The 22,864-nt window shown below is 38.0% G+C and overlaps 1 protein-coding gene across 1 annotated transcript in view; it reads left to right on the top strand.

The window, feature by feature from the left end:
• VPS13B (vacuolar protein sorting 13 homolog B) overlaps window positions 1-22,864 on the top strand; it is a 1,100,792-nt gene that overhangs the window by 1,012,984 nt on the left and 64,944 nt on the right. Inside the window, 4 exon segments of the mRNA XM_036759288.1 lie at window positions 12,622-12,777; window positions 21,472-21,735; window positions 22,310-22,393; window positions 22,571-22,746. Coding sequence (XP_036615183.1) covers window positions 12,622-12,777; window positions 21,472-21,735; window positions 22,310-22,393; window positions 22,571-22,746 — 680 coding nt within the window.

Here is a 22,864-nt window from a genome sequence, read left to right as displayed (position 1 = left end):
AAGCATCAGCCATTTTCTGGAAAGATTCCCACTTAATTTTTTAGAGATGTTTCATATTCTCTGGACAGTTTGAAATTTAGCATAATCCACTCAAGGCCACTTAAAAAGCAATAACAAGCAAGATAAATTTTTTATTTTATTTTTATGCTAATCTAGTGGTGTGAAACATAATGTCAGTTTCACTTGGGATCATGCATTCCGAATACATGACTTCACCTAAATCTGCTTAATTTGCTTTCCAGATATTATCTTGCATAAGATAAGGCTTTGTATTACTTTTGAAACTTTGTAACTTAATTTTCACTGGGAATGCTCCCCTATTATATTATGCTGGGAGTCTCCTTGATGCTTCTGCTTTAACATCGGAATGACTGAATTGTGGCCTGCAGGGAACATATTAACTTACAGCCTAATCTGAAATATCCTTACACATGTAAAACGCATCAATGTATTACAAAGATTATTAGAAATATGAATCTTTACAAAATATTTGGAGCTTTTCCCCAAGTGATCCTTGGTTAAATACCCAAAAATCCTAGCATATTATCCGTAAGCATTGGTATAAAACATCAGGAAAATATTGTCTTTTAGAGTTGCCTTATTTTTCATTAGGAGTTGATAAGAAAGACTCTGTGTAGTATAGAAAGAGGGGACAGCCTCAGATCAGGAAGAGCTCAGCTCCAATCCTGCCGCAGACACATGGTACCTTTGCTGTTCTGGGAAATCTTTTAACCTCTCAGTGCCCCTAGGTAATTCTTTAAGGCTATCAATTGCAGAACAATTTATCCAGTGCCTTGATAGGGGAAATTTCCTCTTGGGGAGTTCTTGACACAGATTAAGACACCTGCCTGGACCCTCTCCCCCCAAAAAGTATTTGATGTTTAATCTTTGGAAACTTAGAAAGTTGATCCAGTTAAATCCCACATTTTTCCTTTTGTGTATATGTCGATTTACTGAATTTGAGTTATTTCTGACAATAGTTTTTTGTAACTATTGTTTTCTAAGACTTCTGTTCTTAGAAAATATCTACTACACATATGTATAGGATCATATTTTCCCTAAAGGGTAGGGAATATGAGGGATGTATTTGAGATTGTTCTGATTGTTAAGTTCTTGTTTAAAAAAAGAATGTTAGAAAAGTATGTTAGCGTTATATCATTGTAAGTTCTGGGAAGTTAGTGGAGAGTATAATAATAAATTAATGGGCAAAATGAGGGTGGAAATGAAGCCAAATTTCTCACTGTGATCATAAAAACAAAACTGAAGCAAGAACAATTTTACGGACATTTCTTAAAAGACTAGAAATATATTAGAGCTTATAGACATTTATCTAGTACATTGATCATTTCATATTTTAAAGAACTATTTTTAAAATATTTACCTACTGTACCTTCTTCTATCCCCTTCCTTAATGTCCCCTATTTTCACAGTTTTTGGTTTTGTTTTTCTTTTCTCCTTATTCTAACCACTCAGGAATTCTCCCCTTGGACATGACTGTGGGTGGTCCTCACTTCTATTATCCCCAGGCCCATGATCAGCAGTTTAGTTTTATTTTGTATTGAAAAACTGAGTTGAAAGCTGCCTTTGCTCCCACTTGAGTTTTTCAATGGAAAAACTACAAGTCCGTTCAGGCTGCCACGGGATTACTGGGGGGGCCTTCTAGAAAAAAAAAACATAGCCACTTGGGACCTTCTAACTAGTGTGGCCCCTGTAAACCCGACTTATTGCTTCTTTTGGTTCCCATTGAAAAGTGCAAACACAAGCATGTCTCTTATTTGACTATTTTTTTGCAATGGAAAATTAAACACATCACTCTAGTAGACCAAAGAGAGGAAAAATCTTGCCTAAAACAAGTAGATGGAAAAGGGTGTAAATGGATAAGAAATGGAAAAGAAAAATCCTTAAAAAAAAAAAAGAACTAAGGGGACACAAAAATATGTTGGAGTGAGGGAAGAAAGGAAAGTTTCCCTTAACTCTCTGATGTTCCTCTCTCAATTCCCATTACCTCTACCTTAGCTCGCATCCATATTTTTTCTCGTATAGTCTCTTAGCTGATTCCCATGCAATGAGTCTTTTTCCCTTTCCAATATATCCAATATATCTTCCAATATAGCCAATATCTCCTTCCCTTTCCAAAATCTATACCAATTCCAGATTAATCTTTTTAAAGTAATTTTAAATGATGTCATATACTTTGAAGAAGCTCAGAACTCTTCATTGGCTTCCCATTGAATGTTTAATAAAGTCTATAAACTCTTCACCCCAGCATTTAAAACCTTCCATCACTTCTAATGCAATCTCTTACTACTCTTATTCTGTTCTCCAACCAAACTAGACTACCCATGATCCCAAATACACCTTGTGTCTTTCCTGCCTCTATACCATTGTCCACATTATTTCCTTCACTTAGAATGCCTTTGTTTCTCACATACATATAGTTAGAAATTCTACTTATCCATTAAGACCCTGTTCACATGTTTTTTTCCGTAATCTTCACTGATCACTCTAGTGCAAGGGCTCTTAACTTGAAAACAGTATATTTTGATAGCTTCATTACATGATTAGTTTCCTTTGCAATCCTATATAATTTTATTTTATGCATGTAGAAACCCATAGGTTTCACCAAACTGCCAGAGTCCATAGCACACACAAAAAGTCAAGAATCTCTGCTCTAGTCAGAATTTATTCCTCTCTCCTTTGAACTGTGCTGACCTTTAGTTTATATTTCTCTTTGTCACTGACTTCAGGCTTCCTTTTTATTAGTGACTTGGTGCAGTGGATAGAGAGCTGAGCGATGAGTCAGGAAGACCTGAATTCAAATCCAACCTCAGAAACTTACCAACTGCGCACCCCTGGGCAAGTCACTTAACCTGTGTCTCTATTACCTCATCTATAAAGTGGTTACCTCCCAGGGTTATTATGAGGACCAAATTATGATCATTGTAAAGCACTTACCACAGTGCCTGGAACATGATAAATGCCATGTAAATGTTAGCTATTGTTTTTATCTTGCATTAGTTACCCGTGCATATCTCTTTTGCTAAATTCCTTGAGAACAGAAAATACTTCTTAGTAACACTTCTGTCTCTCTCAGTCGCCTTATGAATACCCCCAGTGAAGCTCTGTTGAATGAATGAATGAATGAATGAGGTGGGTGAGTGAGTGAATGAACTTTCACTTGAACCAGTCAGTTGAACATAAATTCTAAGAATTTTTATCTTGATTTTATGATTTGCAAAAGATGAGGAATGGGGAGATGGGCAGGAATAGAAATGTATTTGTTTTTCAAGCGAAGACATCAGTGACTATATGAAACCTAGGAGATTTGTTTCCAGTAAATCCAGGGCTTATGTCTAGCGACAACAGAATTAATTTCACATCCTCACTGAAGCCTCAACAGAAGTGAAAGCAAAGTTCTCCTCCGTTTTCCCTGTACCATTCCAACACCTTCACCTGCACACTAGTGGGCTCACTGTAGACCCCAAATGCACATAATCTTCTTATCATTGGAGTGCAGTGGTCACCATTGCTGTGGTTGCAGTTTGTGGTGGATGGACTGGGTAAGTAAAGGACTCCCTGTAGCTCCTGAATTTCTTCTCCTGATCTCTTGAGATTTTTCTGAGGAAAAACAATAGAGGTTTCCTCTCTTAAAAATGTATAAGATTCCTTAAACATTTGGATAAGTCTAATTACAGTAGAATTTAGGTGCTTTTATGAGGAGACTGGGCACTACAAAAACTCAACTAATGGCACATTAGGGAAGGAGTGTGACAAATATGTTTTCCTCACTTTGTTTCTTTTCTGTGGGAACTGATTCCAAAGGCATCTGAATTTTCATAATTCAAAGAACAGTCACTGCTGTGCCAACATTCTGATAATGAGTAGCTGCCAAACGAGAGTTGACAGTATATTTATTCCTTGGTGACGTTCAGTCATTGAGCGAGTTGGTCCCACATGGGGGCTGTTGAAAACTGAGTTCATATGCAAATACTAACGGTCCTCAGTTCTATCTCTTCTCTAAATAGTAAATCTGTCTTTGGAGCACATGGAATTTTCACTAAAATATAGCTGAATTTGACCCTTAAGTACCTTGCCTCATTATTTCTTTGTCATTTCCAGCTACTAGTCTCTCCAAAGTAAACAGCTTTCTTGTTTCTTTTAGTTTTGTGTGTGCTCTGAGCTCTATTCCCAATTGCCACTATAAAAAAACTGAAATGGTTCCAACCATGGCTATTGTTTTTTCTTTTTTCTGTAACTAATATTTAAACATCAAAGACACTCTGGGCACTTTTATGTCGGGGCATATGTGTATAGAACCATATTTTTCCTCAAGGTATTTGCTTTCCTAGATATTTTTGTAGCTGGTGAGCCTGCATTTAGCAGTCATTTGAAATCTTAACTATCTTTCCTCTAGGGCTCCAAAAAACACCTACTGCTGGGGACTCATTTAATTTTGCACTAACATCAAAAAAAAAAATCACCCTGTGACAAGCAGTGATCTTCGTCATTGTACTTATGAGGACTTATTTTAGTCTTAGAACCAGATAATCTTTAAAAAAGATTTTTTTAAACTGACATTTTTATTACAGTAGTTCCCAGCTACTGTAATTGGTCTTTATATTCCTCTTTCTTAATGTCCTTATTTTTTAGTACATTGTGACAACACTTTTACAATGCTTTTAGGAAGAACTGCTTTTTGAACATAAGTAAGGAAAAGCATTTATTTAAGAGAAGATTGTCCATTTGAGGCACTATGGTTATTTTGATGTGGAAAAAAATATAACTTCTGGGATACTGTGATTATTGTTTCTTCCTAATACAATTTGACAAAACTCTATTAAGCACCTACTATGTGGGAGGCAGTTTGCAGTGGGGTTCAAAGACAAAAATGAATAGTTCACTACACTCAGAAAGCTTGCATTCTATTACTTCTACAAATGCTCTACTACTACTAATACCAGTGATACTAATAACAATAATAATAATAACTCATTTTATAACATCCACTCTACGCTAAATGATTTTGTAAACTAAGCATCATATATCTGTCCATTTTACAGATAAGGGAAGTCCTGAGATAAAATAGCATTCTCAGGGTAACACAGCTAACTGGGAAAGTCAGGACTCCAACCCAAGACTTCTGAGTCCAGAAGCAATACTTTCCCCATTATACCACTGCTATCTGTGTGTTTTTTTTAAATTTATTCATCGCATACATGTTATTATGTATTTTAATTTAAAAACGCTTTCACATCCTCACTGAAGCCTCAACAGAAGTGAAGGAGCAATTATTTTATCCTTTCTCTACCCATATTCAGCTGAAGTAATTTTCATGTGTTTTATAAGCAAAACAGGGCTGGTTATTGTAAATGTTTGAAAGACTGACCTTGAAAGAAAACTAATGGGTGCGAAATTGTGGCTCAAGATGCCATGTTCCACGGATACTATGTTTCACCCTTTTTCATGTTAATGAATTTTGTCTTAATACATCATATAGTATTCTACTGAGTTCATAGTCGAAAACCCCAAAATCTGCAATCCCCGAAAATAGTTAAGCAAAGCAGCAGAAAAGAGTAATTTCAATTGTATAGTATAGGCTGCCTTAACACTGTAAGAGTTTAGCATTTGTTGAAAGAAGGATCAAGTGGGTGCCTTATAACTTAGTATCAACATTATCTGCTCAGTTTTGTCATTCTTTAAGAATGTTTTCATTGATGTAGTTTTCACATCATATTAGTTGATATTTTCGTTCTGTTTTATTATGTTTTATTATGCATCACTTCTTACAGGTCTTTCTACATTTCTTTGAATTCTTCCTATTCCTTATTCCTTATGAAACATTAATAGGCCATTCACTTTATATAACACCAATGACTTCCCCGAGTCACCGGGTACACTCTTTGTATCCAACATTTTCCCATTACAAATAGTGTTGCTGTGAATATTTTTATATAAATCAGTCTTTTCTTCATGTCAGTAACCTCCTAACCTCATAGTGATTTTTCTGAATCAAAGGGCATGAGCAGTTTTATCACTTTTCTTGCATAATTCTAAGTTGTCTTCCAGAACAGTTGGACCAATTCACAGCTGCACCAGCAGCACAGAATTAGTGTTTGTTTTTCCTTGCCCTTGACAACATTGAATTTTTCCATCGTGCTATTTTTTGCCAATTTGATGGATATGGAGTTTTGATCAGAGTTGGCTTAATTAACATTTCTCTGATTATTAATGATTTTGAGCCCTTTTGGAAGATGCCTTTTCACAATTTCCACTTCTCATGAAAAGTGCTCGTATGTTGACCACTTATCTATTGGAGACTGGCTCTTAATCCTATAGGAAGATGGTGTGAAATGCCCTTCTAAAACCAACTTCGAACAGACTGCTAGCCAATTTTCCGAATGGTTCTGGCTAAGTAAAAAATTCTTTTCTTTCTTTTATTAACAATCAGCAACAAATAAGATTATTTCAGTTTATAAAGAAGACTTTGTTCCTACTTTTTTCATTATTTTGCTAGATATTCTTGACCTTTTGTTCCTCCCTCTGAATTTTATTAATATTTCATCTGATTCTATTAAGTATCCCATTAGTAATTGGAGTTGTGCAAATCTGCAGATTATTTTAGCTGGTATTATTTTTACTATATTGATGCATCTCAGTCAAGCACAATTGAATATCTCTGCACTTACTTAGATCTTTCTTTATTTCTGTGAAACTTGTTTAGCAGCAGAATTTATATCCATTCTGCATGTGGTATTGTAGGTTAACAGATAATTAATGCATTTTGTTGTTATTTTTAATGAAATTGCCCTTTCTCTATCTTTCCCCATGGTTTGAACAGAATTTAACAGCAATTAACAGAAATTATTTTGGTTGTTCATTTTGTATCCTGCTACTCATCTGAAGCTTTTAATCATCTCAAAATTTGCTGATTCTCTAGAATTTCTTGAGTACCATCATATCCTCCAGATATATGTCCAGATTTGTAATTTCATCAGTGTAGAGAGTTGCCTGATGAAGAAATTACTTCCTGTCAATACAGATCAGCAACTATCCTGGAATTTTTCATCTTAGCAAGTTGCCTGGGACACTAGGAGGTTAAGAGATTTGTTCAGGGTCACACAGTCAATATATGTTAAAGACTGAACTTGAACTCGGGTCATGCTGACTGATGCCAAATCTCTATGCTATACTGCCTCATTTTATCACTCAATCAATCACGCATTTATTAAGCACCTCCTGTGCTCTATACACTGTGATAAGCACTGGGTATATGAAGGCAAAGAAATGGTCTCTGCTGTCAAGGAGCTCAGAGTCTAAAGGGGGAGACAACATGCAAACAACTCTGTACAAACAAGCTCTGTGTGAGATACGTTGAGGCTAGTATTTTAAGATAAAGGAGGATTGGGAGAAGATTCCTGCAGAAGGTAGGATTTTAGCTAAGACTTGAAGGAGGCCAAGAAGTAGAGATGAGGAGAGAGAGGTTCCAGGCAAGTCTGGAGATAGAGTGGCATGTGCAAGCATAACGAGGAGGCCAGCGTCATTGTATCATACATGGAAGAGAATAAGTTGTAAGAAGACTGGAAAGGCAGGAAAGGTCCAGATAGTGAAGGGCTTTAAAAGGACTTTATATATGATTCTGGAGGTGATAGAGAGCTACTAGAGTTTATTGAATAGAAGGGTGATATGCTCAGACCTAAACTTTAGAAAGATCAGTTTGGCAGCTGAGTGGAGGATGGACTGCAGTGGGCAGAGACTAAAGGCTAGAAGACCAACAGCAAGCTATTATAATAGGCCAAGCATGAGGAGATGAGGGTCTGCACCAGGGTAGTGGCAGTATCAGAAGAGAGGAGAGGGCATACATGAGACGTTAGGAAGGTAGAAACAAGATTTGATAACTATATGTGAGGAGTAAGAGAAAATGAGGACTAGAGGATGACACCTGAGTTGTGAGGCTGAGTGATGGGAGTATGGTGTTGTCCTCCATTGTAAGAGTGAAGTTAGGAAGTGGGAAGGGTTTGAGGGGAAAGAAAATTAGTTCAGAGTTGGACATGTTGTGTTTAGAGTGTCTATGAAACTTCCAGTTTGAGATGTCTGAAAGGTACTTGGAGATATGAGAAGGAGGTTGGGGCTGGTCAGGAAGACCTGTAAGTTATCTCCATAGAGATGATCATTGAAACCATGGGAGCTGATGAGGTCACCAAGTGAAGATGTATGGAGAAAGGAGAGAAGAAGGCCCAGCACAAAGCCTTGAGGGATTCCCATGATTAGTGCGCATGATGTGAATGAGATCAACAAACAGAGAAGGAGCAGCCTGATAGGTAGAGGGAGAACAAAGAAAGCACAGTTTCACAAAAACCTAGAAAGAAGAGAGTATCAAGGAGAAGATGATTGACAGTGTCAAATGCTGCAGAGAAGTCAAGAAGGATGAGAATTGAGAAACACTTGGTAACTGAGAAGTCATTAGTGACTTTGGAGAGAGCCATGTTAGTTGAATAATGAGGTCAGAAACCAAATTGCAAGGAATTAAGGGAAAGGAAAGAAAGGGGAGGCACCTATTGTGGAGAGCCTTCTGAAAGAGGTTAGCTACAGAATGAAGGAGAGAAATAGGATGATAGCTAGCTGGGATAGAAGATCAAGTGAGAAGTTTTTGATAGGATGGGAGCGACTTGGGTGTGTTTATAAGCAATAGGGAAGCAGCCGATAAGCAGGGAGCAATTGAGGATTAGTGAAAGAATAGAGATGGTATATTTATTCTTTCTTTTTTCTAATTATTATAGTTTTAATATTTTTAGTCAATAATTATTTTTCCAAATAATTATTTGGTAAATAATTAGTAGGTATTTTTGCTTCAGTCCTTACCAAGAAAGCTTCCAATGCTTTTCTATTGAAAATAATGATCATTTCTGGTTTTAGGGAAATACTTTAAATCAGATCAAATGAGTTATCAGGTAAAACCTTGTAAACCTTAAAGGTACTATACAAATGCTTTTGGTGTTATTATTTTGTCAAGGAAAGATCCTTTAGTTCCCCTCTGAGATGACCTGTCTACTTTTTATATATCTTGTACATACCTAATTATGTTTGTCTCCCCCATTAGAATTTAAGCTTCTTTAAGGCAGGAATTGTTTTTTGCTTCTCTTTGTATCGCCAGAGCTTAGCACAATGCCTAATAAAATGCTTAGCAAATATTTGTTAGCTAACTAACTTACTGTTCCTCTGCTTGTTAGTATTAACATAAATGAACGATGAATTTTAATAAAGGATTTTTTTTTCTGTATCCATTGATATAATCCCTTGTGTTTTCTTGTTTTTGTTATTAGCACTTGAGGAGCTTGATTAATGCCTGTTGACTTAACATGGTCTATTATGCTAATTATCTTCCTGTTATTGTTCCTCTTTATTGTCCCCCTGCTTTGGAAATCATGATCCAGAACCAAGTTTGCCTCGTTGTGTTGAGTAGCGTACCTTCTTTTTCTGTTTTTTTTTTTAAACAGTTTATATAGCACAATGTTTATTTGTTTTTAAAATGATTAATAAAATGTACTTGTGAATCCATCTGAACCCGAAGATTATTTTGCTTTTGTTTTTCTCCTCATTAGGATCCGTTTGTTCCGTATTCGGTTTCTCTTTCTGAGATCAGGCTGCTTAAGTTTATCTGTTTCCTGTTTTGTTAATTTGGGCATTTTATATTTTTGTACAGATTCAGGATAATAGTTTCTGATGATTTTCTTTATTTTCCCTTGTTTGTTGTGAGCCCTCCTTCCTTTTCCTTTCTGTTTTGTTCATTTGGTTTTCCTCTCTCTAAGGGATAGATAGTGTTTAGAGATATAGGTTTTCCTTTGGTCTAACTATATCCTCTATAACTCTTTCACAAAAATTGTTATTGTTTCCATGATTTGGCTTTCACTGATTGTTGAGTATGTTGTTCATTCATTCATTTCTTCATTACATTCTATAACATATTATGGCTATAAGGGGAAACTTTTAATAGGAAGAAAAGATGGGCTTGTCACCTGGTAAGTAGTATTACATTGGTGTCTTCATGTTGTAAGGAGAAAGGGGAGGCTTGCAGGACATTGGGTAGACTCCCTGTGATGAATGTATTGGTGCATGGATAAGTTGTGGACCCTATTGTTGGAGGGAATATCCAGACCAATGAAATCATAGATGCATTTGAAAGTCTGAGTATAGCCCTGGAACCTCTATTTTAAAGAGTGATGGAGATCAGACACGCTTTATTCTCTGGACTTTGCCACCATGCTCAGCTGCCTTCTCCCTCCACTTCTGTGTCTCTCCCACCCACCACCCCCCATTAATAAGTTCTTCCCAAAACATCCATTTTGAGAAAAAGCCAAGATTCCATCTTCATTCTCTAGAATTCAATGTGGGTACCTTCCTCTCCTCTCTTCCCATCCCCAACTGCTTTCCTATTTTATGTGTTGTCTTCTCCCATTAGAACATAAGCTCGTTGAAGGCAGAAACTGTCTTTCATTTGCATATATTTGTATCCCCAGAGCTTAGCACAGAATGTAATAAACGCTTGTTGACTTGACTTCAGAGGACTTTGTATTTTATCCTAGAATTAATAAGGGGCCCCTGAAATTTATTCAGCAAGGGAGATCATGGTCAGAGCTATGCTTTAGGAATATCACTTTGACAGATGGATAGAGGATGGATTGTAGAACAGAAAGACAAGGCAAGGTGAACAATTAGGAGGTTCTCACGTTAGTACAAGCAAGAGCTGCTGAGGCCTTGTGCGTGTTGGACAGAAGGACACAGATGTAAGAAGTGTTGTGGAAATACATTTGACAAAACTCGACAACCATTTTACCTACGTGGGGTGAAGGAGGGTGAAAAATGAAGATGAAACTAAGATTGTGACCCTGCATGACCGAAAGATGAGGATCAAGAAAAGGCAACCAGATCTGACAATTCCAACTTTAGAGGCGGCATGTATATGTGTTTGTCTGTTGGAGGAGTTGGGGGGGGCACTTTTATTTTAAAGAAATTTTCATTGCTATTTTTGATCTTCTCATCACCTTTATTGTCAAAGTATACCCCTTCCTCCTTCCCTCCCCAAAGAGCCATCCCTTGTAACAAAGGACAAAAGAAGGAAGAGAAAGGAAAAAAAAAACCATATTTTGGCAAAATTAAGCAATACATGAATTGAGACATAGTCATTACTGTAGTGTGGTTTCTTTTGCCCCTACATTACATGGAAGGCTAACGTATGTGCTTGCTGTAGTTTCGAAGTTGTGCAAGTGAACAGAGCTGAGTCTCAATCCCTCAGACACCTTGCCAACTACGAGTTCGTTTTCCTCCCTGAGCCCCAGTTTCCCCATCTGTAAATCACAATAGGAAAAGAGGAATAGTGGAGTCTTGTACTTGGAGTCCAGAAGACCTCTTTTCACATCCCCCTCATGATCACCTACTAGCTTCGTGACCTCGAGGGGGAAGGGACTCCTGAAGGCCATCTTCTCCAACTGATAGAGGAACCCAAACCCCACGGGCAGCATTCCCCAGAAGTACATACTCATTCAGATCCAAGGCTTTGCATGGAGGACCCCGGTGGCGGGGCTCACTACCTGCTGAGGCCTGCCTTTCATTTTGGGGGGAATAGTCCTACTTGTTAGGAAGTATTTCCTTCTATAAACCTGTACTCGATAGGTTTTCTTCTATTTCTTGTGATCTCTCAATAACCATTCATAATAAAAGCGAATGCTTCAACAATTACACTGCCTTGTGCTTCCGAGTCTCTTCATTTGTAAAACTGGGACAATGACAGTCCTGCCCTCACAGAGCCCTTATTAGGATCGCTTGAGGTGATGTGTGTAAAGCATTTTCCAACTTGCTTAAAGCGATGTAAGTGTGAGCAATTATCACTGCTGTTACTATATTGCTGCTTGCAATAATTAATTCACAGGATTGTTGTGGTGTGCAAAGTGTTCTATTAACTCAAAGTTTAAGTTCTTATATTATTGTCATTACCTATGTGATCTTGGAACAGTCACTGCCCTTCTCCGAAATGAAAGTGTTGGAATGTGTGCGGCAACCAGTACAAACTATATTAAAAAAAAAAAAGACAGAGCAAAGACATTTTCTTCATGCAGAATTTCCAATTTGACACATTACATATTCTTATAGACAAATGAGCTACGTCCCCAAATTACTTGTCCACCCTGAGGGAAAAATAAGAGAAAATGGCAGGTTGAGATCAAAAATAACTAGATACTAAATTTAGCTTTAATTACATTCTAGCTATTAGAAGACTACACTGTGGGCCAAGACCAAAATCCTTTGATCTCACAATTCAACCTTCCTGCCCTCCGGATTAATGAAATGGCCTTTTCTCAAAAGCTCAGCAGACCCTTTACAATTTGATAGCACAATTATTTACAAGTTTTAATATGAGATCTGGAAAACCACATTGGTTCTATGTAGTATATTTGCTATTCTTAGTATGGTTGAATAAGCTGAAAGTGGATGAATAATACAGGTTAGAAAGAAAACAGATGCTAAATATTACAAAGAGGAAGGTTTCCCAGCAATGAGACTTTCAGTTCAGAACTAGATTTTTGTTGGCAGCTTGGCATTAAGACGATTATTGTTTTTTCTCTCCAGCTGTTACACATCTGTATTGAAGGTTGGGGTAACTGGCGCTGGTCAGAGCCATTCAGTGTGGACAGTACTGGAACTTTTATCAGAACAATTCAGTACAAGGGCCGAACTGCCTCACTCATCATCAAGGTTCAGCACCTCAGTGGAGTACAAAAACAGGTAAGTGCCCCTGTCTCCCCCAAGTCTGTGCTGTGATTCTAAGGAAGCCCAGAACGGATAGAGTATTTCAAAGCCTTACTTTCCTTAGGGTTCCTAAGCCCCTGCTGAGAACCTTGGCACTTAATAAGTGCTTGTTGATGATAATGATGATAATGGCTTCAACCTTATCCCTACCTCTTTTTTTCCAGAGCTGCTAACGAGCAGCCAAACTTAGTGATATGAGTTTCACCTCTACCTTCTGTCACCACCCACCTTCTGGTAGAGGTGCAAATGAGCTGTGAAGCGGCCAAAAGGCCTGCTTGGAGAGAGGAAAGCAAGGGGCTCCTGGGAAGCTGGATAACCGAGAATGGGGTGTAGTAAACTGAAAAACCGATCCCCAGGAAAATCTCCTGGTTCTCATTGAAGACGACATATAGATACAAGTCTCGCGCAGCCATTTTATTTTCCAGGAGTTAACGTTAACTGGAGTAAAGATCCATTCCTGTCTGACTCTTGGCATATAAAGCCTCTGCTCTCAGCACATTTTATTTATTTAATAAAGCTTCCTTTTGGCTGTTTTTTAAGTTCTATGAGTGCAACAGGGGCGGGTGGTGGGGAAAGGGAATATCTGACACTTTTTTGTGTTCTAAAGATGTGAAAATGTATTTTTTTTTAAAAGATATTTTTCAAGCTTTGAGCATATGACAAGAGCGAAAAGGAAAAGATAGGAAGTATTAAAATCTGAAAACTGACTTCAGGACTTGCCCAATAACTGGATTTGCCATAAGAACTTTAACATGTACATCTGTATCCCTATTGTAACAGTACAGTCAGAGCTGGGGAGACCAGCACGCCATCTCTGGAAATAAAGAGGAATGTTTCTTGTAGCTCAGTGATGGTTTTTCCATTGCCGTATGCCAGTGGTTAAGCAGGAAACAACCAGTGAGATGAGCAATACAGTGGATGCATTTTACATGCATGGTTCACACCTGATCTTCAGAGAACAGAACTTCATGTGTCCCCTCAGCAAAAGGATGGAGAAGAGCCTCCAGGAAGAACTGCCAGACTCTTTAAATGAGCGTCTGATAGGTAACGATGAAGACATCAAGTGCAGGACATGGTTCCTACCGAGTTGCTATCGGTGAAACTTTTAAAAATCTCATTGAAGTGCATGGGATCATAGATTGAGCGCTGACTAGTCCAGGACTTTCTGTTTTCTAGATGAGAAAACTAAAACCTAGAGGAGTTAAATGACTTTCCCAAGGTCACGCAAATGGTGACAGAGTGAGGATTTGAACCCAGGCCCTCTGATTCATACATATATGTGTGTATATATGTGTGTGTGTGTACATATACATACATATATATAAAATCGTGGTCCAGCTTTTTTCTTCTTCTCTCCAGGAAGCCTGATTCAAGAACTCAGAATTGTCTAAGAACTCTTCCTCTGTGTCTAGAAACCTTGGTCCTCTTAGAGTTCCTCTGATTATCCGAGTACTATACTCCTCTCAATTCTACCAATGGCTCAACCAGCTGCTACCTCTTTCCACCATTGGGTCACGTGGTTTCTGAAGGAAGCTGCACATCTCTAGGGATCTGATGCCCTTCTACTGAAGCACTGACCCGGCCTACTCTCCAGGGCTGGTAACCGGGACTGAGCTTAACGTGCTTTTTCCTGTCCCTGTTTCTGCGCTTCCTTCAAGGCTCAGCTAGGTGCCACCTTCTTTGCATGAAATTTTTATGTCAGATTTGTATTTACTTTTATATGTAGATAGTGAAACCCTCCAGCAGAAGGCAATGAATGGTTTTCCTTTTTGTATCTCTTGTGCTTAGTACGGCACCTTGCATAAGGAGGATACTTGATAAATGCTTGTTGAACTGAATTGAATTGCATTCTGAGGAAGAGATCACTGTTGGAGAGGTCAGGGAAGGTTCCTTAGAAGAGGCTCACTTTAGTGAATCATGGACTTCCAGAATTAGAATGGACCTGAGAGGTCATTTAGCCCAACCCCCTACCAGTTCATACAGTGATTTTTTCCTTAGAATATTTGGCAGGTAGTCATCCAGCATCTATCTGAACCCCTCCAGTCAGAGAGAACTCATTACTTTATGATGTAAGTTGGGCATTCCTGGCAATGGCAGCAAATAACATTTACTTAACACTTTGGTTTGGTTAACATGTGATGCTCGTAGCTCTGTGAACTAGGTAGTTAAAATATTACTATCCTTATTTTGTACATCATATGAGGACCCTGAAGCTCAGAGAAGTTTCTGTGTTTTGCCCAAGGGTACAGACTGCTAAGGCAGATAATTAGGGCTTAAACCTGGGTCTTTCCCATTTCAAGTCAAGTGTATTTTCCAGTCTGCCTCAAGATGGATAGGATGTGGACAGACAGAGAAGAAATTAGGAGATCATTCCAGGGACAGAACAGAGTGATTACAGGAATGCACAAATACTATTTAGAGAAGGATTATTGGAGTAGAGGATTCAAGTTCAGAATCACCAAATAGAAGCGTTAGAAGGGACCTCAAAGGCCTTCTTGTCTAAGAATCTGATTTTTTTAAAGAATCTCCTTTACATCCTTCCTAAGGGTTCCTACCACCTCCGGAGGTGGCTTGTTCCACTTGGAATATCTCTAGTTGTTTTGGATTTTTTTTCCTTACACCGAACCTACATTTTTTCCTTTTGTACTTTTCTACTTGCTGTTCCTCTTCTGCCAACTAGGACCAGAAAAACAAACCTAACCCACCTTCCACTTAAACGTCCTTCAGATAACTTTAAGACAACTGTTGTGCTCCCCCCGGGTCTTCTTTTCTCTGGGCTAAATATCTCTAGTTCCTTCAACCAGTTTTCACTGCAGTGAGAGGTAAGGCAGGCCACCCACCTCCCACGATTATTATCCCTAGCTATGGTGCTGTGAATCAGTTGATTTTAGTAGTGAAAAAGATCTTCCCTGCAGTCCGCTCCACTCTCATCTTACTGTTGAGTGAACTGAGAGTCAAAAAGATTGCTACCGAAATGATGAAAGGGACAATTTAAGAGAAACCTGGGAAGACTTTTAGGAAATGGTGCAGAGTGCAGTGAACAGACCCAGGAGAATAATTTGCATAATAACAACATTGTAAAGATACATAACTTTGAAAGACAAGAATGCTGGTCAAGAAAATGACTAACCACAATTCCAGGGGACTGAGGATAAAACAGCCACCCACCCTGACAGGTGCAGAATGAGGCATAAAATTTTGGACATGACTCTTGAGGAAGTTTGTTTTGCTTGACTATCCATCTTCATTTTGTCTTTTGTTTTTGTTTTTCCAGTGGGGGTGGTGATGGAAGGGAGAAAAAAAATAAGTGCTTGGGGTTTTTTTGGTTTGTTTTTTTTGATGGGGGAATGCAGAGCAGTTGGGATTAAGTGACTTGCCCAAGGTCATACAGCTAGTAAATGTGTCACGTGTCAGAGGACAGATTTGAACTCAGGTCCTCCTGACTCCAGGGCTGGTGCTCTACTTACTGTGCCACCTAGCTGCCCCTAAGTGCTTTTAATAAAAATTTTAATGGAGGAAAAAAAAAGATTGTTACTTATCTAAGGTCACCTAGTTAGTGGCAGAGCACTCAACATATGTCCCCAAATATTCAACATGTCTAAAGCCAAACTTTTCATCATTATATTTTCTCCCAAATGTGCTGCTCCTCCTGCCTTCCGTGTTTCCATCCATGGCACCACTGTTTACCTGACTACCTATATTCGAAACCTCATCTACAAATTATCTTTGGCTCTTTTCCATTCCTATTGCTATCACTGTAATCCAAGCCTAATAACCTCTCTCATAGATTATCATAATAGAATATCATACTTCTCTCATAGATTATCATAATAGAATATCATACTTCTAACTAGTATTTGTCTCTAAGCCTACAATCTTGCTCCCTACTGGTTTTTTTTACAGTTTTACTTGCTCCCTACAATTTTCACACCACATCCAGACTGATTTTCCTTATGCAGATATCTGATCATATCAGTACTGTGCCAGACATTGAGTCCAGAGACCTGAGTTCAAGTTATGCTTCATAAACTTGCAACTTATGTGCCTATGAGCTAGTCACAATCTCTCAGAGACCTCCCTCCTGGGATCTCTGTAGCTTCTATGCAAGGCTAGTCTCTTAGCTCCACTTCCTGGGCCTAGTCTCTTCCATAGTTCAACTCTGAATAGCTAGGGCCAACTCTCTTCTCAACCATCAGATTTCATACTCCTAAGAATAGTCTTCTGCCTCACCTGCTGGAACAGCTCTCTGCTGGGCTCACTGTCTCCTGTGAGGCGAGTAGCTCTGTTGTAAGATGCCAGAGCTGATGGGGAAGAAAAAAGCTTCTCACACAAGACAAAGACAAAGAATGTTTCCTTCTCAAGGGCTGGGTTCTTTCTTCTTCCATAGATGACTATCTTCTCTGGGCCAAAGGTCACATTCTCCAGCTGTTCCCTCCCTCTACTCTGACCTGACCCTTTAGGGCCACCACATGCATTGCTGATCCTTGGCTAGCCAGTGGCTAACAACCAAGTAATTCTGTCAGTTTTGATCAGAGAACTTCTTCATGCCTCAAAAAGAATTTCTTTTTAAAAAGTAACAGCTTCTTTACACTTCATTTAAGATAGGAGTCTTTAACCTGGTGTCTCTGAACTTAGCTTTTTAAAAATTTTGAAAACTATTTAAACATAATTGACTTCTTTGTAATCCTGTGTCTGTTATTTTATGCAGTTAAAAATATTCTTTTAAGAAAGGGTCCGTAGGCTTCACTAGGTTGTCAGAGGGGTCCATGACACAGAAAGGTTAAGCACCCCTGATTTAAAACCTTAACACCTCATTTTCTGTTACCTGCTGCTTATCTTCTTTGATTTCATCAGATGAGTAGCCTCATCAACTCACCTGTATGACTCTTCACCTATAAAGTGTGAATACTAATACTTTTACAATCTGTAACCTCACACAGTTGTTTTGGGGAAAATATTTTGCAAACCTTCAAGCATATATATAGAAATATAAATAACAGTATCAAGTCACAGATCATAGAAGTCTTAGTATCCACTATATATGTGTGTATTAAATCTCTACTTATGTATAGATATGTATACACTTTAAATTACATAAGTGCACATGTGTATATGTGCATACATACATGCATACATGTATTTGTACATTAAGAAATACCACCAATCAGTTAAATGGTTGGACCCATTTATGTGGAAGTGATTATTAGTGCTCATTCTGGCCATGACAACTCTCTCCAAGGCATGATTGTGGCCAGTTGTAATTTGTGGGAATACAAGAGTATGTTCTCCTTTCTGGATGGAAATTATGTATTTTCTAGGGAGAGAATAAATTTCAGTGACATTTTAATTTATGTTGAGGTTCCTCAATGCAAATGTTATACTGTATGATAATATGGCAGAAGTCAAATGGTTATATAAAGAATGTATTTTTTTAAATCTCTGCTATGCTTACTTTTTAAAAATTACTAAATGTATATTTGCTCCCTTCAGATTGCCTCAGTTTCTTGGTTTAAAATTATATGCTTTTAAAAAATTTCAATATAAATATTGACTTGAAACAGGACCAAGCAAAAGAACTTTTAAGCCTTGGGATTTAAAAACTTTTTTGAACTTCCTTATCCCCATCTACATAGATCCTTTAAGTCACCTTCTCTCCTAGTGACAAAGCCATATATTTTAAAGGCATCTGGTGCCAGTTCAAAAACACTCCAGTTTTTTCCAAATTTTATTTGCAGTGTTAAGTATTAGTAATACTTCCCTATGGGAACTACCTCACCCTTTTCTTTACTCTTGCCTTTGACCTGCTCTGTCCACCTCTGTATAATGAATGTGCTTTCAGAAGGTAAAGAGAAGTCAACCAACCAAGAAAAGACCTTTTTTTGGCGACTTTAGTGAAATGTTAGCAGCACTCCTATCACACTTACCTTTGAAAGGAAGTACCAAGGCATTAATAAGCACTACAGTCTCCCCAGTAGTTGTATCTTTACATATCTAAACGTGTAAATGTGACTGAGCTCATATGTTTATATATACACTCTTAGGTCTTTTCTTACACAGGAAGCAAGAAGGAACTGAATTCTTGCCTAGTTTTTTAAGCACATTTTCTACCTCCACCCTCATAGAACAAACATGCACGCATGTGTGTGTGTGCACGCACACATGTGCATGCACATACACACACACACACACACACACACACACACAACTTGTGCTTCAAGTTTCAGAATTTCTTGTCAACAGCATAGTAACAGGGCTGTATAATAGAATCAGTTTCTAAACAAAGCAATTCTGTGGAATGCTGGGAAACAGCAGCAGTGGCCAAGCCAGCCAAACATGGAGCAGTCAGAAGGTGGTTCACTTTGAGCAAAGCCAGAGGTGGAACTGCAAACAATGAAAAGCCCAACAAACCACATCTGTAACATCAAACCAAAGCACAATCCATACATATAGTTAGTGTGGGGAGCACTGCTGGTCATAGAGCTGTGTCTTGGGCTCTGCCTACACACACACACTCTCTCTCTCTCTCTCTCCCTCCAAACTCATCAGCTGTCATCTTCAAATGACAACAATGTGCACATCAAATTTCAGTGCCTTTTTACTCCATAGAAAGCTCCAAGTTCACATAACCACACATGGTCAATGCTTACAGAGAGCAGTTTTGCATCTCTTCAAGGAGGCAATTTTTACTTACTCTGAAAATATCGATGTGTGTATATATACATGCTCTTTTAATCATTTTAAAGATAAAATCTGCCATTTCGTATGAGGTTCAGGAGCTGTTCTTCAATATCTTCTTGGCTCTGATCTTATAAGAGTTTCAAAACCTGTTAAGTAAAATCATATGTAGAAATCTTCAATACACATCTCTGTGAGATTGTGGGGGAAAAGGGTTAGGAAAAAGGATTAGGACAAAACCTGGAAATATATATTAAGTAGAAACACTGTATTTAAAAAAAAAAACTTAAGTATCTGTCTTCAACTGATGAAATAATCTTGAAATTCTGTCCACAATTTGTGAAATGAAAGCTTGGTGAATATTGCCACTTTGAAGAAAAGCAGACTCTTGCCTCCCACTGAACCCTGCATTGTGGGAGACATGAAATACCCCTGCCAAGATGGAGGCAACCATTTTGGATTTTCTTCTTCTAAGTAGCCAAGTCTCCATGGCCAGTTTTAAAGGTTTTCTTTTTATCAAATTTGAAAGCCAGCCTGACAGGCTTTTTTAGTTGAAAATGAAGCTATAAAAAACCACAAATGGGGATTTTTGTCTTTAAATAAAGTGAGCCCCAGATGGTTACAGATATTCCATGGTTGCTGAGAGAGACAGCAAAATTCTATTCTTAATCTCATGGGGGCCCAAGGTTTCTGAAGCAATAGCACTATGTATGAGCTGCCAGGTCCTGGGCATGTCCAAAGTAAGAAGAGAGTTACAATATTGTCTCCGAACTTTCTGAAATTTATTTTAGCCATTACTTTTATGTAACTTTCTTTAAAATCTGCACAGCACTAGAGTGTTTAGCCTGGAGAGAAGAATTTACCCCCTAATCTAGCACTCCACAGTGCACCTGGCACCTCTACATATTACTGTGAAAGCATCATTCACCATTCACCCTTGCTGCCTATCCTTTAGATATGTATGGGAAATTGTCCAAAAATCAACTTTAAAATTGGAGAGGGGAAGGGAGCAAAGAATGGCATTTAATCAGATTATACAGGTATGTCCATCATTATATATACATACACACAATGTATGATATAATATATGTGTGTATGGAAATACAAGCTTCCCAAACAAAATTAGAAGGTGAATATTCACATTGTTGAAGATCATTTGCTTTACTAAAGTATTTAATACAAGTTTTCTTTATAATATTATATCATATTTTTAACTTAGACCTGGTGGGAATTTTAGAGGTCAGCTATTCCAATGTCCTCCTTTTATGGATGAAGAAAATGAATCAGAGAGAAATGACTTGCCCAAGGTCATACAGGAAATAAGTAGCAAAGCCAGAATTTGAACCCAGATTTCTGATTCTAGATCTAGGGCTCTTTTCAAAGTACTAATAGTGAATAGGTTTAAAATGCCATGTGATTTATATAGGGTTTTTTTTTTAAGGAACATTTATATTATACAAAGAGTAATACCAAGCCTCAGCAATTCAGATTAATTGGGGAAAAGAATTAAGAAAAAGTCTGAATTGACAGATAGATCAAGTTATAGATTACCTTTTTAAGAAAAAAAATGGTTTTATTTCTTTCCAAAATAAATGGTGACCTCTATTAAGCAAATAAAAAATTTCTTTGGACTCCTTTGTCATTTATAAAATGGTAATGAGTAATATTATGTGTTTATTTATAAATGACTCCTTCTGAAATGCTTGGAAGCAGTTTGTTTTTATAGGTTAAATTTTTTTATCATATTTCTCCTACTAATTTTTTTTAGTAATTCTGCTTAATACAGAGCAAAGGTACAGAAGATTAGACTATAGTCAGCTCAATGAATGAGTCTATGTAAAATGAAAACATTAATCCTATCCAAATTCTCACAACTTTCTCACTAATGAAATCTGAATTAATGAGGTTTTTCATTAGAAAACCTTGTCTGTATAAACAATCAGCCTCTGTACACCATCTTTTATAAATGATGATACTTGGTTTTGTGCCTTATAGATTATCATCTGCGGGAGACAGATCATCAGCAGCTACTTAGACCAGAACATTGAACTCAAAGTGGCACAGCATGTGATGGGGCCTGACGGACAGGCTGTGGTCAGGGAACATTTGGATATCCTCAGAGGCAAGCACAAATTACCATCCTACGTTCTAGAAGATCATGAACTCACAGAGCTGTGCGTGAAAGCTGAAGGAGATGAAGCCTGGTCACGAGATGTGTGCTTAGAAGACAAACTCACTGATTACAGCATTGTTATCCAGGTAAGAGAACAAAGGCTTGCGGGGATAGAGGATTGTGTTCTTGTAGAGTCCCTTGCTGTCCCTTTAGCATATTTGTTTTATTGAGAATATTATAAGGGAAAGTGAGTCATTCATATTTCTTTGTGTTTTCTGTCACTAAAATAGTAGAGGTAAAGGCATAGTGCCAGTCACCAGCCTCACTTGAGGTATTCTCCAAGCTAGCATTGCCATGTCTCCTTCCCTGGCACACACATGCCCCTCTGTTTCGTTCTCCATCACTCATTCACTGTTATGTCACTCTATCCTCCTAGACCCCCTCTCTTTATCCCTTTGAAGATGTATGGGCTGTATCCCATGAGATGAGGAAACCTGCCAGGTTCTGCCTGGTTTGAAGGATTCACTTTTATATCTGATACAAGAAATGTTTGGTTTTTCTGTGACTTTAAACTGATTTTTTTCTGTTTGTGTTGTGGGCTTTTAAATTCCATCTAGCTTACATTTTATCTCCATGGCTTCCTTTTTAACTAATAAAACATTTAGCTTCATGGTTAGAAAAATTTTCCTTACTGGGACCTTTCTGTCTTTGTATATACAGGTGCCATCTTCAAACAGTTCTATTATCTATGTTTGGTGCACAGTTCTGACTTTAGAACCCAATTCTCAAGTAGAGCAACGAATGGTGAGTGCTTTCTCCATCCTCAAAACTGTATATAGCTCTGACCTTTCATGTTCTGAAATAAATTGAGGGCAGAGTGACCCAGAGCTGAGATTTATTGCAAGTTTGTTTCGGCATCAAGCAGCTGGAATACTGCAACAAAGCAAATATGAAAGTTGTTCTGTCCTTTTATTTTTATAGATTGTGTTCAGCCCTCTTTTTATCATGAGGAGTCATCTTCCAGACCCCATTATCATACATTTGGAGAAAAGGAGTCTGGGATTGAGCGAAACACAAATCATTCCAGGGCAGGGGCAAGAGAAATCACTGCAAAACATAGAACCTGATCTTGTGCATCACCTAACGTTTCAAGCAAGGTACTGGAAATGTGTCTGTATCTTCCTAAATGAACTCAGTAGAAAATTGACCTTCTCTATCCAAAAAGGAAAAGAATTATGTAAAACTCACTGTTAAAATGTTTTGTTTTTCATGGGA

The sequence above is a fragment of the Trichosurus vulpecula genome, chromosome 1 (genome assembly GCF_011100635.1).
Source record: "Trichosurus vulpecula isolate mTriVul1 chromosome 1, mTriVul1.pri, whole genome shotgun sequence".
NCBI classification, from domain to species: Eukaryota; Metazoa; Chordata; class Mammalia; order Diprotodontia; family Phalangeridae; genus Trichosurus; species Trichosurus vulpecula.
The sequence above is the reverse complement of the archived record's forward strand: the minus strand, read 5'-3'. Positions and strand labels throughout refer to the sequence as shown.